This window comes from Petaurus breviceps, unplaced genomic scaffold (assembly GCF_028583685.1).
Source record: "Petaurus breviceps papuanus isolate PSGF00001 unplaced genomic scaffold, PetGlider_PUasm1.0 91023, whole genome shotgun sequence".
Lineage (NCBI taxonomy): Eukaryota > Metazoa > Chordata > Mammalia > Diprotodontia > Petauridae > Petaurus > Petaurus breviceps.
Window position 1 is genome coordinate 1004182 of NW_027187398.1, and position 24068 is coordinate 1028249.

The 24068-nt window shown below is 41.8% G+C and overlaps 1 protein-coding gene across 2 annotated transcripts in view; it reads left to right on the forward strand.

Moving 5' to 3' along the window:
* The window catches only part of YPEL2 (yippee like 2), an 82569-nt gene that overhangs the window by 40974 nt on the left and 17527 nt on the right, over positions 1-24068 (forward strand). For both annotated transcript variants that reach the window (XM_069078171.1, XM_069078170.1), the window contains exons 3-4: positions 19015-19058; positions 20902-21010. In XM_069078171.1, coding sequence (XP_068934272.1) covers positions 19015-19058; positions 20902-21010 — 153 coding nt within the window. The remainder of the gene's footprint in view (positions 1-19014; positions 19059-20901; positions 21011-24068) is intronic.

The window sequence follows — 24068 nt, forward strand, 5'->3', positions numbered from 1 at the left end:
GAGATACAAGGAAGGGCTGTGTTCAGTGTGTGGGCAGGGGGAATGTGGGGTGGCCTCCGGAGCCAGGCCCCGTCTCTGTGGGATCTGCCCGAGCCAGGCTCCAGCTCTAGGAATGTTTTTTAGTGATGTTCATTCCCTGGGCTGGACCCAGCTAGGACATTAGCTGTGCTTTGGAGTAAGTAGAAGAAACAAAATGTTCCCAAAGCTGAACCTACAAACTACAAGTGGCAGTTTTTCCTCACATACATCACACACATACCCCCACCATGAAAATCCCCCCAGTTACCAGACCTCACCCGAGGTAATTAGGAAACTGACTGGGTGGACTGGTTTTTATTTTCCTGTCTGAAATGTGTGTATATACATGTAAACCAGCAACATGGCTGTAATCAGGAAGTAAGAAAGAGGGGGTAATATACAGTGAGACTGATAGGCCCTGTTGTTTTTTCTGTGTGGCCCACTTGTTCCTAGGCCTGAATTCTTCTCAGAGGACATGCCCTGAGCTCTCTCCCTAACACTGTCTGCTCCAGAGCAGCTTTGGGCATAAGGCAAGTACTGTCTGGACCCCACTTGGGGTGCTTTATTATTGATGTTCCCGGAGGACCTTGCTTTCTGACAGTTTCACCTACAAGGTGGTCCCCTAGCATTCCCATCCCTCTCCAACTCTGCCCCCCAAAACACACACACGCACACAGCATGCTAGGCAGAATGAGCAAAAGTTATTTGTTGAGAGTCCAAAGAGCTGACTTTATTAAAACAAAACACAGAAGTGTAAAGAAATGTAGCTATTAAGTGTTTGTCTTGGAATGACCTCCTCTCAGGAGCCCCAGCTGAGGATTCTGATTAAAAATAGATCTGAGTAGCACTTCCTGCTCCACTGATAGAAAATGCTCTGCCTTGGCTCTGACCTCTCCTCTCTGAAATTTGCTCCATGTTTCCATAATGCTAATTGAGTTCTTCTCTAGACCTAATCAAAGAGTCTTTCTGCCCGGCTGCAGACAATCCCTGCTGCTGGCCGCCTTCACCCTTCATGGAGCAGGCCGGAAAGTGCCAGGATTTGTGTGGAAAGTCCTCCGGAGGAGGCCAGCTGGCTGGGCCGTGTCATGTCAGAACTCTAGCAAGGAGCTCGGCTTTCTGGCTCCCTCTGCCCCCATTGCTGCAAGGAGACTGCCTCCATAAACCATCAATGAGAGGGGAAGAAAAGATGGGTGAGACCATTGCATATTATCAGGTGAGAGTAGGACAGATACTTATCACTCCAAGGGAGGCAGAATCTCACAGGAGATTATAGTGAAGAAAAACTCTGGGCTCCAGATCACTTTTAGTTCCTCCTGAAAAATTAGGTACCTGCCTATCAGGTAGCATTACTGTCTTACATTCTGCATAGAGCTACCAAAATAATTTTCTTAAATTATGCTTCTGATCATGTTATTCCCCTGCTCTACAAACACCATTACCTCTAGGATCAAATATAGAAGATTCCCAGTTGACAATTCCAGAGGGCAGTTTGGGTGAAGTGACTTGTCCAAGGTCACACGGCTAGTATTTCTGCTAAATGTCTGAGGCTGGATTTGAACTCAGGTCCTTCTGACTCCAGGGCTAGTGCTCCACTCACTGCGCCAGCTAGCCACCCCTATTCACATCTTTTTCCAGTCTTATTAAACATTAACTCACTTCCCACCCTCTTCCACTCACTGGTTCAGCTTACTAGAGGTCTTATACATCTTACATTCCATCTCTTGTCTCCCATCTCCATGCCTTTGCATAGTTTGTCCTCCATGCCTGGAATGGACTTTTTCCTCACCTCTGCCGCTTAGAATCATCCCTAGGCTTCAAAGCTCAGCTCTAGTGCCAACGTATAAATGAGGTCTTTAGTGATCTGTTCCTCTTCCTTCTTTTTCCTTTCCCTTCAGTATCTTCTCTTCTCAAATTACTCTTGTGTCTCAAATTACTCTGTCTTCCCTGATAAGGGTGTAAACCCCCTGAGGGTGGGGACCTTTTCATCTTTTGTCTCTAACACCCAAGCACATTGATATGTATTAAATGAGATAGAATTTTGAGCATTTAATTCAATGGCCTGATAGAAAGCAATGTACAGAATAATATATTACTGTGATTAATCATGTGTTTTCCGGGAGTTTCAGGAGCCATTACTGACTTCCCATTGTGGTCCTCTTATTCTTCAGGAAGGAAGCTAGGAGGTGAGAAGCCATGGGAAGTCACCGAAGAGTTATTCTGTGATTTGGAAGTTCTTAATACCCTAACTTGTCCTATAAGCTGTGGCTCACTATCTGATATAGTCAAGAGAGTACTGGACTTTGACCAAGGAGACAGAGGTTCAAATTTTACCTTTGATACTTCCTTGCTATGGACCTTAGTAAATCACATAATTTCTCTTACTTAGCTTCAGGCAATTGCTCAGGATTTAATCCTTTGAGGGTTGTGATCTGCTTTAGTGAAAAGAGTTAGTTCTTTCTTTTCTGGCCATAAACTGCCCTTTAAAACCTAGCCTTACTCTCACCTCTACCATTAATAAGTCTTCTGACAATTCTAGAAAAGGCTCTCATTTCCAAAGCCATCTAATACTTAACATTTATACTTAACCTTTGATGCCCAGTTTAGGATGTAATAATAGACTGCCCTATCTTTTGTTTCATTTGTATTAATCTTGTTTCCCAACTAGATTATAAGCTCCCTTAGGGGTAGTAATCATGTTTTAGACTTTATTTTATGCCTCACAGCAGCACCTGGCATCGTGTCATCTTGGGTACATAACATCACCTGATAAATATTTGCTAAGCTGGAGCCTTTATTGTCTTGGGATTCATGCATACTCAAAGCATGCATGTGTACTAGGGTCATGCATGCCACAGTTATTAAAGTTTACATAGAGTCATCCAACTTCTCACACCACTTATCCAGTCAGTTACCAAGTCTTATTAATTTTTCTTCTTCAGTCTCTCCCTTTCTCTCTTCTAGGTTACTATTGTCTGGACAATAACCTCTTCTTGGTTTCCTTACCTCAAGTCTCTCCCATCTCCACTCACCTCCCAAAGAATTACTCCCAAAGCACAGGTCTGATCATTTAACTTCCTGTTAACTCTCTTATTATCTCTAGGATCAAATATTTTCTCCCTCTCCTTATTTAAAGTCCTTTTGACACTCAGGCTCTAACACACTTTCCAGCCTTTTTTTAAACATTAACCCTCTTCATGTGCTTTTATGGTTCAACCATATTCGTCTTGCCATTCCACACACATGACACTCCTTATCTCCCAATTCTCTAGTTTTCTTTCAAAGTTCAGATCAAATTGACACTTTCTGCATATATAAGACCTTTTCTTATTTCCCAACTGCTAGTTCTTTCCTCCTTGAAATTACCTGATATACTTTCTAATATTTATGCACACACTTTGTTCCCTTCATAAGAACCCAAGTTCCTTGAGGGTAGTGACTGTTGTGTGTTTTTTTTGTTTGTTTGGTTTCCTGGTTTGTTTTGTATCTTCAATGCCTTGCTTTGTGGCACATAATAACACTTAATAAATGCTTTTTGGTTGATTGAAAACTAGAATCTTTCAATGGTAACTGGGTCTTCCATGCTGCCATGCTCCTGGGGGCAGCTAGGTGGCGCTAGACCTGGAGTTCTAATCCAGCCTCAGACAGGAGCCATGAGATCATGGGCTGTAAGATCTGTCTGCCTACTTTCCTCAAGTATAAAATGAGGATATCAGTAGTGGGGACCACCCAGTGTTATTGTGAGGATCAAATGAGAAAATATTTGTGAAGACCCTGGCACACTGCAGGTATTTAATGAATGCTTATCTCCTTCCTGGGAATGCAGAGGTTTTCACCTTTCCTGGGGAAAGAGAGGAGCATTAGAATTCATTGAAGTGATTTAGTTTGCATCTCTGGAGGGATCACAATCTTAAGTTGGGAACAAACAGATGAAGCAGATTCACATTGATAAAAAAAGACTTTCAATGCAGATATTTATGTAGATAAACAGGACATTTTAAAACATAAGGGAAAAGATCTCAGTGTCTAAAGACTCCATTTAAGGACCTGAGGCATCTCCTTGTAGGTCAGTAGTCTGGTCTGCTCAAGGGCTTGGATCTGGACACGATTAGTTGTACTTCTTCTGTTATCAGAGCTAACGATCTCTGGTCCCTGACTTTCTCTGCTTTAGGTAGTGTTCAATATCGGAAGTCTTTTCTTCTTCACGTTTATGTTTTCTTCTCTCATCAATGTTCCAGCTTGGTTTTTGTTCCTTTTTTCATTATCTTCAAGTTTCACCCTGACTTTTTGCTTCTCTCTTTGCTTTATCACAACCCTCAGAAAGTAGGGTATGATATAAGTGTTATTATCCTCTTTTTACAGATAAACCAGAGGCACATAGATAAAGTCTATGCCAGAGATGATATTTGAACTCAGAACTTGGTAACACCATATCCAGCCACCTAACCCCTGCACCACATTGCCTTCAGTTATGATTTCTGAGAGTTTTCCAGGTGGTAAAGGAGGAGGAACTTAAGGTCAATGGTTGGGTTAAACTGGTGGCCCCTGGGAAAGTTGACTCACACTGACAAAGCCCACAAGGATTATGAACAAGGGTTATTGTTGTTATTCTTTTATAGCATGCAGTATCTGGGCCAAGCAGAATGGATATTTATGTCAGCCAATCAGTTCTTTCTCCTTCCTGTAGGGAAGCAGATTTGACAAACTGAATTAAGATCAGAAGGTTGCTTGGTAAACTGGAATCTTTAAGAGCTGAACTATCTTAAGATGTATTTTTTGGAAACCTATCTAAGGGTCTTATAATACCTAACAGTGCTCTAGAAAGATTCACATTCTTAACTCCTAAAGTCTCCTTTTTCTGAGCTCTGTTTACAGGTCTTTCCCTGTCCTCTGCAGTCTTCATTTCAATAGACTTTACAATTCCCTTGTTTCCATAAGACTTCAGTAGATATCTTATTAATAAAAGAAAAATCAGTACAACCAACTAAATTTACTCAGCAGAAAGTATCGACAATTTTTTGTCACTGTAAGCCAGGGCTTCTTAACCTAGGGTCTGAAATACTTTATCATCCCATAATGTTTGAGGATTTTTGTTTTTTTTAGAAAATAAAACATAGCAGTTATTCATAATTAAAATGTACATGCATTTGGGTGGGGAGGATACCTTGTATTTTGGCACAGATAGAGAAGAGAGATCTGTCCTTTAAGCCAGAAAGATTGAGAACAAGTCTTCCTTCTGATATTTGTGGCCATATGACTCCTAGGGAAATCTAAGCAATTCTTTCCCATCTAAGTTGCAGAAAAGGGTTGACTTCTATCTATAGAGGGAGTTTTCTATACCAATGAAATCATAGGCCATATCTGTGGTCATAGTATGAATCCTATTGGACTCATTTGCCATGATTTCAGATATTTAGACCTGAAAGACACTTAAGAGATTACCTTATCTAAAAAAAAAAATCCCTTCATTAAAAAATTATTTTCGAATAAAGATCCGCTTTCTCTTCCACCCCCTACTCTTCACCCTTTCTCCAACTGAGAAAGCAAGGGAAAAAACCAAAACCAAAACCCTACTCACTCATTTGAAAAAAATTTAATATTTTATTTTTCCCCAATTGGCTATAAAAACAGTCTTTAATGTTTATTTTGTGTGTGTGTGTGAGGCACTCAGGGTTAAGTGACTTGCCCAGAGTCATATAGCTGATGTCAAGTATCTGAGGTTGTATTTGAAGTCAGGTCTTCCTGATTCCAGGGTTAATGCTCTCTGTCCATGTGACACCTAGCTGCCCCAACATTTGTTCTTTAAATTCTTTGAGTTTCAAATTCTCTCCTTCCCTTCCTCCCTCATTGAGAAGACAAGTAACCTGATATAGGTTACACGTGTACAGTCATACAAAACATTTTCATGTTAGTCATGTTGTGAAAGAAAATACAGACAAAAAAACTGCCCAAGAAAAATAAAAGTAGAAAAAAAGTATGCTTCAATCTGCATTCAAATTTCATCAGTTCTTTTTCTGGTGGTGGATAGCATTTTTCATCATAAATTCTTTCAGAATTGTCCTGGATCATTGTATTGCTGAGAATAGCTAAGTCATTCACATCTGATCATCATACAATACTGCAATATTGTTGGTACTCTATTCAGTGGTCTCCTCCTTCTGCTCATTTCACTTTGTATCCGTTTATGTAACTCTTTCCAGGTTTTTCTGAGAGCATCCTGCTTGTCATTCCTTCCATCACAATCATATACAATAGCTTTTCTAGCCATTCCCCAGTTGATGGACATCCCCTCAATTTCCAATTTTTTGTCACCTCTAAAAGAGCTGCTATAAATATTTTTGTACACATAGGTTCTTTTCCTTTTTTTTTTTTTTTTTAACTCTTTGGGAAACAGACCTAGTTCAACTCATTCATTTTACAGATTAGAAAATTGAGGTTCAGAAAGGCAAAGTGATTTGCCCAATATCAGTAATGGGTTCAGAAGGAATATTTGAACCCAGGGCCTCTGGCTCCAAATCAACACAGGCTTTCTCCAGATTTCTTTGTATATTTCATATTTGATTTTAATTACCTTGTAGCATTCCATTACATGAATGGGCCATACTTTATTTAACCATTTACCTATTGTTGGACATTCAGATTTTTTTCCAGTTTTTTGTGTGTGATAATGGTATGATATTATGAAAATTGTTGCATAGATAGCACTTGTTTTCAATAAAACTTTCAAAAGTACATTCCCAGCAATGAATTATTTGGTCCAGAATGATTATTATTATTAGTGAGGCAGTTGGGGTTAAATGACTTGCCCAGGGTCACACAGCTAGTATCAAGTGTTGTGGCAGCAAGCACCCCAAGCGTCCTCAGGGTTTGCTGCCACCACAGATTCTTGGATCTGCTTTGTTAAAGGAAAGCAACTCAAAATGGGTTAACAAGCTTACTTTAATCAGTCAGACATATCGTTTACCTTGTTCAGGGGAAAAAAGGTCAGCACCCCGAACCTCAAAGTATACAGGCAGAATTATCAAGACAGAAACAGATCAAGTAGACAGCTTTCCAAACTGTCCAGCCATTACATCCATACCCAATCAACATCTGGGTTTTCAAAGGGGGGGGGGCCCTCTGGACAACGGCTTCCCAGAATCCAGATCAAATCACAGAACACTTCTCAAAGTGAGCCCCCAAAAACAAAGCTACACATCAGGGCTTATAGCCTTCTCCTGGCTCAGAGAATGTAACAACCTTTTGGACCCACTGGCCAATCAAAAAGTATCAACTGAAAAACAAGCCTCCCACCCCAGGCTCCAGGTGCACTTTAGCCTAGGGGCATGGAAGATCTTTAAAATTTAAATTCCTATTACAAGTGTGTGATGCTTGATTAGAACTCAGATCCTCCTGACTTCAGGGCCAGCACTCTATACACTGCTCTACCTACCTGCCTCAGGGATGGAGATTTTTGCAAAATTTGCTATAGATATTTAGAGCCTTAATCTGATCAGTAAACAAGGATGGGTTTCTTCTGGGGAAGTTTCGTGTTGAAAAGTTAGCTCCATTAATCTGCCCCATCCATTAAGGGGTAATGACTCTTAGAGCCTAAGAGTGTGTCTTTTAGAATCATAGAAAACAAAATAAGACCTTGGGTACCACCTTGACCTTAGATTCAGAAATTATTAGAGTTGAAAAAGGACCTTAGAGATTATGGGATCTGACCCCTTCATTTTATAGCTGGGGAAACTGGGGTTTTCAGGAGGAAGGTGGCTTGTCCAAGTTCAGACTGGTGTCTAGTTCCTGACCTTTTTCTAGATTTGGAGTTTATTTCACCTTTTGAGACTACTAGCCACCTGGGAATGGCAGGAACCATTTGTACCCTTTCTGTAATCAATTACTTTTAGACAATAGCTTTTCCGACACTAGCTTTTACATAAAAACTGTTTAGCTTGGGAACCTTCAGTGTCAACTGAAGTATAATTCATTAACATTTGATAAGCATTCTTCCTAGTTGAATCAGCTAGTCTTAGATATTCGTTTCCCCTCCCTCTTCCCCCAAGTCCATTATGAGGTTGCTTCAATGAATTGTTTAAATTTTATTGACACTTCTTGTTTTTATGTCAGCCATTTATAAATATGTCCTAACTCAGGGAGTCTTCCCTTGTAATAAAGAAGAAAAAAAGTTAAGCAAAGCCAGCCGGTTTCTGACAATGTAAGCAGTGTTCCATTTCCCCAATGCAACGAGAGTGATGAAATTTCTCATGTTTTCTCAGCTAAGATTGGTCTTTATAATTACAGTTTCCTTTTAAAAGTTAATATAGATTTGGGAGAATTTTCAGATTATTTTCTGCTTTATGTTTCCATTTTTATGCCATGATGTGACAACTATCTTTAACAGATATATGGGATTGCCTTTTTGACCTAGTAACTCCATTCTCCAAAGCACTGGCCATCTTTTTCACTACAATACCAGATTAGGTATTGTCAACCATCGCCAGATAAGAGTTTAACCGAAGAGGTCTAGCCCTTCTCAAGAATGATCCAACAGTTATATATGGTTTGGGGGTTTCTCCCTTTTTATCGTTTAGGGAGATACCAGCTTTTAGTTTCTTTTTTTTTTTTCTGGGTGATTGGAGAGCCTGGGAAGGATGTTGAAAGTTGGCAACCTAAGTTTTCCCACTGGCTGACTGTTTATATTGGCTTTCTCTGCTTCTAACCCTTTGCCACAGATTTGGAGAGGTTCTCTTTGCTCTTGGTTCAGTCAGTGACAGCAGCATTGCCTGGACCTCAGCTGAATGAGGTTCCTAGAACTCTCTGGAGAGGTAGTTTTTTTTATTTTTATTTTTTGGTCAGTTGTTTCAGTTGTGTCTGACTCCTTTTGGCCCCATTTGGAGTTTTCTTGGCAAAGATACTAGAATGATTTGCCATTTCCTTCTCCAGCTCATTTTACAGATGAGGAAACTGAGGCAAGCAGGGTGAAATGACTTGCCTAGGATCACACAGCTAGTTAAGTGTCTGAGATCACATTTGAACTCAGGTCTTCCTGACTCCAAGTCCTGTGCTCTATCCACTATGCCACCTAGCGGGAGAGATAGAGGAGCAGCCTTTTGAATGTGTTCATGGGCTTAGCTCTCTGGGGAGACTACCCAGACCAAGGGTGGGGAACCTGTAGCCTCAAAGGCCACCCCTGGCCCTGACAGTTCTTCCAGAACCTATAATGCATTCCTCCCCCTTTCCCACTTCTAAGGATGTCTGAGGATATGTAGAGGGACAAGACTATGGCTTGCTTAGAGGGAAAAGTATGCCTTTTCTCTTGGCATAATAGAGTGTCAGATCTGGGACTAACTAAATTTAAATCCTACCTTAGATATGAACTGGTTGTTACTCAACCTCTAAGAAACTTAAGTTTCTGCCTCTGTAAAAAGGGATGGTAATACCCATTTTATACGGGCTGCTTTAAGGAAAGTGCTTTAAAGAACTCTTATGTAGAGAGGCCAGGACCCAGGCAATCTAAAGTGTTAAAAGAGGAAAGTAAAGGGGTCCCATTTGGGGAACTTTTGATTATGTTTCCATTATAGATGTTCTAAGACAATCAAAATCAAAGTACATAAGTAGCCATCTGGGAGCTAGGTTGCACTGAGGTAAGGAGTCTTTTCTTGTTTGGTTGCCCAGGTTGAGTTAGCCACACCTTCTATATAGAAATGTGAGTTGCTTAGGTGTTTGGGTTTTGTTTTTGTTTTTGGTCATTCCTGAATTTTCCAAACCTGGCCTTTGCCACTCCAGCCCCCAGGAAGGATAAAATTTCTGATCTGAGGATAAGTGACTGAATTCCCAGAAGCCCCTTTTTTTTTTTTTAAACAAATTTTAAACAAATAAGCTATAGCAGCTCCTTCCTCAGTTTTTGTCTTTTCAGGTTCTTAGAATTTCATGACACTCAAATGCTTCACTTAGACATTCCCTCCCCTTCAGCCAATTCCTTCTCCATTTGTCTTGCCTGCTCAGTGAATGAATGTATGGAAAGACTTATAAGTCACAGAAACATAGGAGCATGTTAAGTGGTTCAGTGGATAGAGTGCTGGGTCTTGACTGAGAAAGATTTATCTAATACAATCTTTTCATGGAAATGAGTCCCAGAGAAGCTAAGAGAAGTTGCCCAAGGTCATGTATCTCATTAAGTGAAAGAATCCAAGTCAGATTCCAAATGCAAAAAATCTCTACCCTTAAAAAACAACTACTACCCCAGTCTTTCCTTAAAATTAGAAATATCTTAGAAAATCTGAGATATCAAGCAATCAGATATTTATCATGTGTCTACTTTGTGCCAGAAACCATGGTAGGTATTGTGGATGCAAAGACAAATAGAATGTGGTTGTAGTGGTCCTGGTGCCTTTATTTCTGAAGATCTATAATCTTAGGAGGAAACTGAGGCCAGAAGGGTGAAGGGCCTTGCAATGGTAGGCTGTGGAACCCAACAACAACAAACAAAGGGTGAAAGGGTAGAGAATGCTAGGCCTGGACTCAGGAAAGCCTGAATTCATAGATACTTCCTTAGCTTTGTGACTTTGGGCAAGTTGCTTAATCTCTATCTGACTTGGTTTCCTCATATAAAATGGAAATGATAATAGCAACTACCCCTTGGGATTGTTGGGATGAAATATTTATGTAATTGCTTTGTATATCTAAAAGTGACATATTAAGTGTTATTAGGTATTACTACTACTAACTCCTACTTCTATTACTACCACCACCACTACCAAGATCATCTTGTCTACCCCCCTTCCTCAATACATGGATTTTTGTCTATTTCTCAAAGAAATTGGGCCTGGGGGAATTCCCAGCTTTCCCAGAAGGTTTGTGTTGTCTACTGTGCACTGGCACTCCCACAGTTAGGAAATGTGCTCATGGCTAGCCCATTATTTCTCTTACTTTAATGTGTTAATTTCCTCTTGATCCTATTTATGTGAAGAAGAAAGAAAACTCTTTTTAGACCTACCCCTTCCCCCCAGCCTTCTTTCCTCTTGCTAAGTAATTCCAGTTTCTTTAAACAGAATTCAGATTCTAATTGTGGAATTTTTCATCATTTTCATTGTTCTCCTCCAGTTACCCTCCCTAGTTTTTCTCCATGTGCTTCCTTAAAGGTGATTTCCAAGTTGGATCCAGCTCAATTGATTTTACCAGGCAGAAGCATTGGTTTAGACTCTTGTGGCCAGGATCTTGTGGCCAGGAATGTAGCTTATTTTGAACCCAAATAGGAGACCCCTACAATCCCCTATCCCCCAAAAAAGGATTAATATGTATAGAATATGAAGTCAGCCAGTGCATCAGGGTCTGTTTTTGCTGTGTTTGCCATTGGTGCCTCGTCTTTGATGTTTATTGGGTTCTGACCCATCCCTGGTATAAGATGTTTAGATTCACTTGAACCCCAGGTAGGCAGATAGGTAGCTTCCTCTACCACTCAGATACTACCATATAGGTGGTAGCTAAGACTTACAAACTACTTCTGTCTGAAATTCTTTTCCTAGGAGCAAAACCTTTCTTTCATCCCACAATGAAACCAATCTAAGGGTTCACCTTTCATTGCCTCCATTTACCACTTTTCAGTTTCCCCCAAGAGCACAAGGGGAGGTTTTTTATTGGACAGAATGTCTGCTCCAAATCAGTCCTAGGGATAGAGCTGGAAGGGGCCTTAGTCACTTAACAGATGAAGAAACTGACACCCAAAGTCACACAGTTAAGAAATTGGGGAGTCTGGATCTGAACTTATGTTCTCTAGCTCCAAATTCAGAGTTCTTTACACCACATTATTTTGCCTCTGGGCCTTGAACAAACCTGAAACAAACCCTAAGAAAACCAAATACTTAACCATTGGTTTCCCTTCCTATGGATTCTGTTATGACTTCCTCTACTGGGCTAAAGCAATTGCCTTTCAAAACCAAAACAAAACCAGTCCCACCCATGATCCTCCTCTCTTTATTTTTCCGTAAATCATTTTTTCCTTTCAAAGAATCCATCTCCATGCCCCAAATCTTGTGATGGCCGAACTCTAGGAAGGGCCCTTCCTATACCCGAGAGGACTTGGTTAAACCTATTTTTAATATTGGGTTTGCCTTTTTTTGACATTACAAAGCTTGTTTTGCATTTCTACTTGGCTCTTAAGATAACTTTGAATTTTCTTCCTGTCAAACCTCTCCTGTGGTCTCTGGAAGAGGTTGGATGAGTGCTATGAATTAGAAACCTATTCTCAAAAATGTAGATAATCCCTAGGAAAAAACAAAGAATATACTGACTTCACATTAGGGTATGTATAACTAACCGTAGATTTTTTTTCATAAGATCATAAGAGTTGGAAAGGACCTTCAGGATCATTATTCTTTTTACAGATGAACAAACAGACTCACAGATTTGTGACTTGTCTAAGGTCAAAGAACCAGGTACCCGCAAAGGCAGGATTTGGACTCAGATACTCAATTCCAAATCTGTGTTCTTTCCGCTATATCACAGCTGGATTGGAAGGAAATCAACTTTAAGACCCCCATTTTATAGATGATAGAATTGTGGCCCTGGAGATGGTCAGGTAATTTTCCCCAAGACCATACAGGTGATAAGTAACAAAGAACTGGCATTCAAATACAGATCTTCTGCCTCCAAATCCCCACTATAACAAGTTTTTCCTAAAAGCGGGTTTTAAGTTGGAGAGAGCATGTGGCCTGACTGCCCAGAGTGTAAAGAAAAATTATTAGTGCTTTATTAGAATAAAAACTCCTCTTTGGAAAGTAGGGGTTGCTTCATTTTTTTATACTTGTATCCCTTGAACTTAGTATAAGATCTGCCTAATAAATTCTTGTTGATTGATCAGTCTTAGGAGGCACTGCCTAAGAGAGAAGGCCATCAAAAGGGAAAAAGTGGAATGGAGGGGAGCAAAGAAAAAGGTCTGTAGAGTGAAATTTATTTAAGGAAGAAAAAATTTGCCTGCTTTCCAGCATTGCTATTCCTAGTTTCAGTGATAGCAAGGACACTCAGGGCAACTTTTTTGAGTTTGGAAATCTGGGGAAGAGCAATTTTGGGTGTGGACCAGGAACCCTGGGAACTATTTGGACCTGCCCCAGTATGACCGGGACCACATTCCATTTTTTGTCTTTGCAACTTCAGTACCTACCATGGTTCCTGGCACAAAGTAGACACTTGACAAATATTTGATTATTGGATGTCTCAGATTTTCCAAGATAGCCCCAATTTTAGAAAAGACTTGTGGTGGTGGTTGCTTTTTAAGGGTAGAGATACCCTTTCTTGCATTTGGAATCTGACTTGGGTTCTTTCACTTAATGAGGTATGTGACCTTGGGCAAGCTGCTCTTGGATTTCTCACCCTTCCCCGGCCTCTGCCCTCAATAGCGCACACACACACAACCCCACTGTGTACCTCTCAGAAGTATAGAATATTTAATATTTGGGATAATTGTCAGAAGTCATTAAAATTGTTATTCAGTTTCAGTTATGTTTAACTCTTCCTTATGGCTCCATTTGGAGTTTTCTTGGTAAAGATACTGAAGCAATTTACCATCTCCTTCTCCAGCTCATTTTATGATGATGAGGATGATGGAAACCGAGGCAAAAAGGATCACACAGCTAGTAAGTGTCTGAGGCCACATTTGAACTCAGGTCATCCTGACCAGACCCAGTGCTCTGTCCACTCTATCTACCTAACCTGCCCTAAAATTAAAATTACTGTGTATTTATTTTTTATGCAGTTATATATGTACATTTCTCCCTTGAGAGAATGTAGGCTCTTTGAGGGTAGGGACTGTATTCACGTTTGTCCTTAGCATGGTCCCTGGTACACAGTAGTCCAGGTGCCCTAATTTGGCATTTAGGAAAAATGGTCCCTACAACTAGGATAAAAACTGTCCAGGCTTCTCTGGCATGAGGAGTGGAAAATGGAGACTTCCTTTGGAATAAGCAGGCCCTCTAAGAGCAGAACTGAGGTAAGTAGGAACTTAGGAAGAGCAGCCAAGATATGGAAGGGAATATGCATGTGCTTGCTCAAAGGCTCCTTCCCAACCTGAGCATGGCCTCTTTTTTAAAATGACTCTGCTGTTGGTAATGAGAGGTGTTACCAATCTAGGCTTTCCAAGTGGCCAAAAATAAGTAATGAGTGGCTTGGCTACCAAATAGGAAATTTCTCCTTTCCATTCTTTTTAGAGGGCTGGGCCGGCTGGGCCAGGAGCTATTATTTTCAAGTGTATAACATTTTGAGTTATAAAAATCTCTTTTCCTGAAGGCCAGCCTCAGTTGGCGTTTCAGGACCTGGAAAAGAGCCACCTTGGGGCCTGGCAGTATTGACAGCAAACAAATGGGCCTACAGTCTAGTCTGTTGGAGCTCTCTCCTGGTCTGGAATTCTGTTTGCTTAATTCTCTAATTGCTTCCTTAATTTCCTCTGCTGGCTCCTAACTGTCAGCTTGAGGCCGGCCCAAAGAGAAAGCTTTGTAGGGAGCCCCCATAGTGACCTGTCTGAAAGGGAACCCAGCCTGGGTTCTCCCTGACAGTCTAGTTTGCAAGGTCCCCATTCTTTTCTGCAGCTGCTTTTTCCTTCATAAATGTTGACTTAGTGCTAGACCCCAGGGTGAAAGCCACAGAGTGAGAGAAGACCTTGCCTTGCAAAAAATGTGGTCTGTCTTCTGATGTCAGGCAGGAGAATTAGAGATTTATACAAGTACTGCCCTGGTCTCCCTAATTTATCTCCTGTGTTCCATACTATATCAGCACATAGTGGTTTAGCTTAGACTTGCAGAAGATAAGGGGCCTTTCTTGGGATTCTTCATTCTCTTCCCTCTTCTTCCTAAAGTTCAGAAGCCTTCTAAGAATCAGAAAAGACTTGGGAGTTTTATTTCATAATATACCTGAGCTGATTCATTCTAGATTCCAGCTGGCTCCTAATCATTTCTGTACTCCAGAGGCCCTCAGCACACCCTGGAGCATATCAGAATACCCAGAAAGTCTCTCTCTAGGATGTTTCTTCTCTTCTCCAGTATGCTTGAGTCAACTCTGTTCTGACCCACATCCCTGGTACTTGGGATATCAAAGCCACCTAAGGAGTTTGGCTTGGATGCTGGCTAAAACTGTCAGGCCCTGAGCCAACCTGTGCTTGACATCTGGCCCTACCAGCCAGACCTTGGGAGAATGAGACACCAGGTGTTCAAATGTAACTCTTGTAACCTGACCTGTACCCTGACCACTTTGGATTTTCCTTTATTTTGCCACCTAAATTAATCTGTCCATACTCTGATTTAGTTAATTTCAACAAATATGTATTGAGTGTGCCAAACACTGGCCAGTAGTGGGCCCCCAGTGGTGTATACACACTGGGAAAAACAAAGATGATGAAGACTAGAACGAATGTATGCCCCCTTATAGGCAGGAACAGTGGCAGTTCATATTATGTGTATCTCATGTTACAAAATGGAGCTCAGAAATGGCACAAAGTGTTGTAAAACAGGGAGTTTGTCATCTTGGCTTCATTTCCTGGTCTCTACCAGTTGCAATAATTTTTTTTTAAAAAGCTTTCTACTTGTCAGCCCTATAGCATTTTCCATACACACCCCTCCCTCCATATCTTCCTAACCCATGAGGGTTGGTTAAAGCTATATTAGGCTCCCCAATTGCTTTTTGGCTGCCTTTTCCTCTCTGCCCTCTAGGATCAGTTTTCACATGCTGTGAGCCATGAATCTAAAAGTCTAATAGGTCTTTCTTGGACAAGAGGACTCTGAGACCATGGAACTAAAAGTATTAGAAGAGACTTTATAGACTGACTCCTCTATTTTAAAGGGGATGAGCTCAAAACCTTAACTTAACTTAGCTTAACTAAGGTCACATAGCTGTTTAGGTTCCCATCTACAAATCCTTTGTCCCTGAAGTTATTCTTCTTTGAAAGTCCCACTTTATTATGGTCCCACCTCCCAGTATGAGCATTCAAACTTTCACTATTTCCCTAGCACTTTTGCTAGCCACTGGGGATAGGAAGAATGAATAAACCCCCACTCAAAAAGCTTACAGACATTGAGGATGCATAAATATATTTAGTATAAACAGAAAGTGATGGGGCAGCTAACTGGCATAGTGAATAGAGCACCGGGCCTGGAGTCAGGAGGATCTGAGTTCAATCCAGCCTCAGATACTTAACACTTAGTAGCCATGTGACCTTGGGCAAGTCACTTAACCCCAACTTCCCTGCCCTCCCCCCCTCCAAAAAGAAAAAAACAAACAAAAAATAGAAAGTGAATAAATGCAAATATTTCAAAGCAGTTAAATACAAGATAGTTTGGGGGGAGGACACTAGATCAGGAAAGGCAGAAGGTGATTTTGAAGGTGTTTGAGAGGGCAATGAGGTGGAGGTAAGAAAGAAAATACATTGGGGCGGCCAGGTAGCACTGCGAGTAAGAGCACCGGCTCCAGTGTTGGGATGACCTGGAGATTGAATCCCGGGCTCAGACACTTAGCACCCACCCAGAAACACCTGGCTGTGTAACCTTGAGCAAGTTACTTAATCCCAATTGCTTTAAAAAAAAAAAAAAAGGAGAATACATTCCAGGTATGGGAAATGGCCATTGCAAAGGCAGAGAGATGGCAGATGGACATTTTGAGGGTGGTGTGTGAGGAGCAAAGAGGAGGCCAGTTTGGCTTGGGTTACAGATCTTCACACACTACCCGAGTTAAGTGAAAGGGCAAGATGATAATACCAAGAGGAAGTTTTCTTCATTTTAAGGGGCACAAATGGGTACTTACCTGTATGTGCTTGCAGGAACACACACACACACACACACAAGTTACAGTTTCACATTTATATAGCATTCAGTTCAAAAAGAAATATTACAGATCTATATTATGTGTCTGGGTGTGTGTTTGTGTGTGTGTCTGTGTGTATGTGTGTGTGTGAGAGAGAGAGAGAGAGAGAGAGAGAGAGAGAGAGAGAGAGTGAGTGAGTTAGGGGGATGGGGAGGTGATACAAAGACAACAATGTTCCTTCCTTCAAGGAGCATTCTGTTAAACACTATCATGGGTCCCCTATCTTAGAAGCACTGGAATGATTCCTTGTCCAATGGCTGTGGTTTGGGCTGCTGAAGATTCATAACAGGATCCTATATCCAAGGGGGGACTTAACTTACAAAGTAAAAGCTTACAGAGGCCCTGCCAACTGCCCTGGTAGCACAGGCCATGCTGGTTTTGTTTTGTTTTGTTTTTGTTTTTTTAAATAACCCCCTTGGGACAGTGGAAGCTACAAGCTCAGATATAATCATTCTTGCCCAAGTGTACATGGCCAATAATAAGTGGCAGAGCTTAGGGACTTATTTCCTTCTTCTCTGTGTTGTTGATCGGTTGTTTAAGTTATGCCTGACTCTTCATGACCCCATTTGGGAGTTTCTTGGCAAAGTTACTGGAGTGCTTTGCCATTTCCTTCACCAGCTCATTTTACAGATGAGGAAACTGAGGCCAACAGGGTTAAGTGACTTCAGGGACACACAACTAGTAAGTATCAGAGGCCAGATTTGAACTCAGGAAGATGAGTCTTGTTGACTCCAACCCCACTGCTTTCCACCAAGCTGTCCCTTTTCTCTCCAGTCAAGATTTTGATGTTGCCTTCCAAAGGGATGTTGGCAGGTCCGGGATCTCATAGGGTTGGCATTTGAGGGTGGTGATCAGTTATGGCCATTGAATTTCCCTATTGGTCTCTTGCTTAATGACTCACTGATTCGTTTACCTGGTTTCCTTCAGAGCTCAGTTCGTGCTTCCCCTCTTAGACAAGATCTTTCAGATTCTTTCCCTAGTTTCTACTGTTTTCTTTCCTAAGGCAAACTTATCTTTATGATTTTATTTTGTATATGTTTTTGGATTACATATACCTATAAACCTGTAAATTCTCCCCTGACTGACTGATTGTAAGTCCTTTGAGGGCAGTAACTGTTTCTTTTTGTCTTTTGTATCCCTAGCACCTTGCGCCATACCATTCTTGGCACCTGGAAGGCAGTTAAACAAATACTGCTTGATTGATTGGTAGCTAGGACTTGGGTAGCCCAGGGGTATTCTCTTTCTCCTCTCTCCAGCCTCACCCCACCAACACCCCCTGACAGCACAGGATGTTTAATTCAGGGGATGGTTGTCAGAAACCATTAAAAATGCAGGCAGCAATGCAGAACATTAGCAGTCTCATGTCAGCAAGACATCCCAATGTAACAGGAGCCAGAGAAACACGAATGGGGCCTGTGTTCACAGAGGGAGATACCAGATCGCGCAGTAGACTCTATTTCCTGCTTCTCCCATTGCCTGCAGCTTCAGGCTCAAAGAAAGGTACTCCTGTGTAAGGTTGGAAACAGGACCACTGTTTAAGGAACTGTTGGGAGATGAATAGGTCAGGAAAGGGCTTGTGACTCCACATGTGTCCACAGGGGGACCTGAGAACAACAGGGGGGGCCTGGGAAGGAAGCAAGTATGATGGGGTGGTTTGTTCTCAGTTCTGAAACCTTGACCCTTTTTCTGCAGCTCTAGGCCTCAAGCAGGTTCCCTCCTGGTGATGTTTGAGAACCAGGAAGTGAAACTGCCCTAGCTGGTTGTCATGCCCTCTGTGGCTATAGGAAGTGGTAGATCTACCAGCACCGACCAGCCAACTGGCTTCTCCTCCCACCCCACCCTATCCCCCCCACCCCCCCAAAAAAAGAAGAGCTGGTATAGACTGTCCCAGGTAACCTTAGCCACATACACACAGGCAAAGAATCTCTAGTAATGACTATTTTTCTTTTACCTACCATCTCATCAAACAGGAACTTGGAAGCAGCCTACAGTGCTGGCTGGCCCAGCTCCTCTCTCTAGACTGCCTCTGGCTCTGTGCTTTGCATTATCCTGCAGACAGAACCTCAGCCTGCTGGGGTCATTTGGGTGGTTGTTATTTAGCTAGGCCCAGGTTTCCCAAAAAGGTGGACACATGCCATTTGTATCTAACTATTGATTTGTTTTCTTGCATTTCAGTCGTTCCAAGGAAGTCAAGGACGAGCTTACCTCTTTAATTCAGTGTGAGTGTCTCTTTTGGAAGTGGTATTAAATTGTTCTTTGCATCTTTGGAAGATGGAAAAAGCAACCCTGGAGGATAATTAAACAGTAGGAGCTGCCTCCTGTTCTGATGAGACACTGCCTAGGACATAAATTAAAAAATACAGTCCATGGAGGATTATGTTCCCTGGTTTGCTTCTGATGGTCACCTCAGGGATATTTGTTTTTCTATTTTTGGAGAGGGTGGTGGGAGGGACTAGAGAGACTAGAGAAATAGCTTCCAATTTAAAATGTCATCTCTCCATTTGTTCTCTCTCTCTCTCTCTCTCTCTCTCTCTCTCTCTTTCTCATTCTCTCACTGTCACATACACATACACCCCTCAGAGCTGCAGACTGGTGAAATATTTTCTGAGACCCTTGCCTCTCCCCTACTCACATATCTCTACCCCAGGGATATTTCCTCAACCTCCTCAGGCTAGAAGTTTGTATAACCAAACTCAACGAATCTCAGGATTTATAGAAGGCTAGAATGTCAAGATGGGAAGGAACCATAGATTTCTCTCTAGGAGCAGAGCTTATGGGCTCCCTTCTCAAAATAATGTTTTTAAATAAATAATAGTGTGTGTGTATGTGTGTGTAGATACACATATACAGATACATACATACATATTTATGTGTGTGTGTATCTACACACACACACACACATATATTTGGTTTCCTTTGTTTTATATTATATAAGGAAACCAATTATATTGAAAAAAGTAGTTCCCCCCTTTCCAAGTTTATGGACCCTTTAAATTCTATCCACAGACTCCCAGTGGATCCTGGGTTCTATTCCAACCAGCTCATTTTAAAGTAAGGAAGCTGAGGCCCATTGGAACAGGCAAAAAAGAAGGCACCCGATCAGGGCTGAGTCCAACCCACTCAGCAGGACAACTAGACTCAGAGTAGGCCAGGTTAATGGAGCAACTCTAACCCCATTCCCCACCCCCTCACCCAACTCCAAGTGCAGGGGCATGTGCCACAATTTCCCTGAAAGAGAAAATCCTGAGTAACTGAGAAGTGCTGGGATAAGACCTAGTACATCTGGACCCATATGGGAGGTGTTCACTGACCATCATATGTTTATGGTTACCTTCCATTGGATATAAACTTGGTTCAGTCCTACTGGAAGGGTCCTCTCCCTGGATGGAGTCATTAAAAAAGATAAATAATGACAACTGTAAATTGAATGGTTTATCATTGCTTAAAGTAATACTTAATTTCATAATTTTTTATAGTTTGTAAAAAAAAAAGTGGATTTGATGCTTAAGAATGGTCTTCAGAGATCTTAAAATGGGACTTAGAGTGGAAAGAATACTGGGTGTGGTGTCAGAAGACCTGAGTTCCTACCTGTCACTTGCTGCCAATGTAACCTTGAGCCAGTCACCTTATCCCTTTGGGCCTCAGTTTCTTCATCTTGAGAATGAGGGGGCTAGACTAGATGGACCTCTAAGGGCCCTTCTAACTCTAAATCTGTGCTCCCATGATGCTAAGATTTTCTGGTTTACAAAGTGTGTTTTCTTGATACCCATTACAGTCATAAATTCAGTTGGGTTTGAATCTGGCTGGGGCAGAATGGAACAATCTGAAATCACTTTGTCCCAGGACTTTCCTTTTGCCTGTTTTTGGGGCTTTGCGTTTGATGCTGAGTCATTCTTCCCTCTCCCCATCCCCCACCACTTCCCCAGGAGCAGCTGCTTTTAGGTAGTTCTTGCTCTATTCATTTTTGCAGGTAGCTCAGCTCAAGGGACTAAGGATGCAGATGTCCCTGGCACTCATCTCCCTCTTTTCTCTCTCCCCCCCATCCCCACCTCTTTGGCACAGAGTTAATGTGGGCTGTGGACCTGCAGAAGAACGAGTGTTGCTAACGGGGCTACACGCAGTTGCAGACATCTACTGTGAAAACTGCAAAACCACTCTGGGCTGGAAATATGTAAGTACAATGGTGTTTGCCCATTGGGGCAAAGCTTTTGAAATAAACACTGATAACTGTGCAGACTCCACATTAGGACTACAGGATGCTTTAGTATAAGGACTGAAAATTATATGGTACTTTTAATTTCAAACCATGCATTTGAACCCTATTTTCTCCTCACAAAGAACTCTGTGGGCTAGGTGCTGTTCCTGTTCTACAGATAAGGTAACTAAAGTTCAGTGAGGTTATATGACTTTTCCCATGGTCATGCAGCTAGTTAATGTCAGTCAAAAGCAACACTCAAATCCAATTATCTCCTGACTCCTGACAGGTAAGTGGTACAAGTGTTGTACAAGATGAGAGAGAAGTGACTTGCCCAGGGTCATACAGTAAGCAGAAGACTCTGCGCTCAAAAATCTGGGTCTTTGAATTGCAAGGCCAGTGGTTTTCTACTATACTCTTTGACTTCCCTGATGGGGCATTAGAATCACAGCATTTGAAGGGTACAACGAGGGACTTCTGTGGTTATCTAGTCTGACTCAGCAAATGGGATTCCCACTATAGTACCACTAAAAAAACCACCTAGCCCATCCAGCCTCCAAGAAGGAAGAGCTAGTCTTAAGGTAGCTCATTGCCCTTTGAGGTCACCCTAATTGTTAGGAGGTTTTTCCTGACAGCAAGTCTAAACTTGGCTTTTTGTAACTTCCATCCGTTGCTCCCTGTTGTATCCTCTGGGGTCAAACAGATCAAATCCAACCTCTCTTCCATATCATGGTCCTTCAGAAGTCACTTTTAAGGCAGTTCTCATGTTCCGTGTTCTCTCCCCCTCCCCCCAAAGTCTTTTCTAGGTTGAATGTGCTCACATCCCTTAATAGACCCTCACAGGACATGTACTCAAGGTACTTCTCCATCCTTATTCCCTTTCCTATTTGCCCTTTGTGGTAAACTCATCCAACACTGAGATCAGAAGACTGACCCTGCCTTAAGATCAGACCCTGCCTTCTCCTTACCTTCATATGGAGTCAAGTTTGGATGCCCTATGGGGTAAATTGTTATTTTCCCAGGGGATACCTTGTTCCTTTCCTGGGGTAGGATGAACAAGCAACAGTGACCCACCGTCCCTGGAACTCTGGTTGCCTGGTATCATGAGGATTTTTCTGGCTTGCTTTCTGGTGGTAATCCAAGCCCAGATGCAGTTGCCATGGCAACATTATCCATTGGTTGACTTTTTTCCTTTTTGTACTGTGGTTCATGTACACACACATGGGTACACATGGACTTGCTATACATACACACAGCATACATTCTCTCAATCCACCCTCTGACACACTGGAGTATTTGAATGTTAATATACAAAAAAGAGCAACCTCCCTGTCTTCCAAGGGACAGTTTATCTTTCAGGAAATGCCTCGGCTGCTCCTAAAGGACAGCTAGTATATCAGCTGCACCAGCCCACATAATCTACTTTGGACTTTAGAAGGGTCATAGAGCTAGAGTTGGAAGGGATCTTAGAGGCTAGCTAGGCCAAGCCTCCCTCTCCACGCCCCAAATTACCCAGATTTAGAAACTGAGGCCCAGGAAAGGGCTATTGTTGTTCAGTATTCAGTATGTTGTTTCATGTCTGACTCTTTGTGACTCCATTTGGGGTTTTCTTGGCAAAGATACTGGAGTGGTTTTCCATTTCCTTCTCCAACTCATTTTACAGGTGGAGAAACTGAGGCAAACAGGGTTAAGTGGCTTGCTCAGGGTCACAACAGCTAGTGTCTGAGGTAAAATTTGAACTCAGGTCTTCCTTTCTCCAGGCCCAGCACTCTATCCACTGTGCCACCTAGTTGCCCCAGGAAGGTGGGGCAAGCCCTAAGGATTTTCCTGAAATCATGCAGGTAGTAAGAGCCAGAGCTGAGATTTGAACCCAGTTTCTCTGACTCCTGAGCCAATGTATTTTCCATTGTACAACATTATCTCTCCAACGAGGAAGCTCTCTGAAGAAGAGGAATAGTATTCTTCCATAGGAGGGCCTAGCAGCAAGAAACTGCAGGAGGGCGGGGCAGCAGGAAACCAGATTTCCTTTTCTTTCCCACATTAACCTTAAAAATATTTGGAGTATCACATTTTTGTTTCCATTTACTTGGCACCCTGTGCTTTGAGCTTAATCTGAAAGCAGGTATTGTCACCCTGGTCAGATTGATGGCTCATCTTCCTAGCATTCCAGTCAAACTTCCTCAAGGACTGAATGTTCAAGTTCAGGTCCATTTTACAGAGCCACATCCTTCTAGAGCCGAAAGGGGGATCTCAGAAGTCATCTGGCCTAACAATCATCTCATCATCTTGCAGATTTTTCTACTGCTTCTTTCCTCTACCCCCTTCTGTTGATCAGTTGGCTAACCAGTGGTTTGACAAGGAGCACTAGATGAAAGAAGAGAGAGGATTCAGTCTATTTTCGCTTGTGGTTTTCAGAGAGGGTTCTGTGGGAGTGGAGTTTGGAATTAAAAGCAAGACGAAGCTTTTTCGGGGTAATTTATCAATGTCCTTTGTCTACAATTCCTCCATCCCTCCCATTGCTGTGACCCCCTGAATTGCCTCTCATTTTCTCACCATGATGGCTCAGTTTTGAGACTCTCTAGAGGTGTCCAGGTAGCTGTGTGGGTTCTTTTCCCTTTTGCTTTGTAGTGTCAATTTCAGAAGGAGTGATAAATCTTCATAAGTGTTTTTACCCCTACCATCCCTGCTGTCAAATACCCTACCCTGCAAACACTTGAAGTGTTAACACATCTTGTCCTCCATCTTCTCCTATTCTGGCTTTAAAAATTTATTTTTCTTAATAGTATTTTATTTTTTTCTGATTACATGTAAAGATAGTTTTCAACATTCATTTCTGTAAGATTTTGAGTTCCAAATTTATATCCCTTCCTCCTTTCTCTACCCCTTCCCCAAGACAGCAAGCAATCTGATATACTCTATGTGATGTGATTAGCATTTTCCATCATGAGTCTTTTGGAATTGTCTTTCATTGTATTGCTGAGAAGAACTAAGTCTATCATAGTTGATTATAGGACAATGTAGCTGTTACTATTAT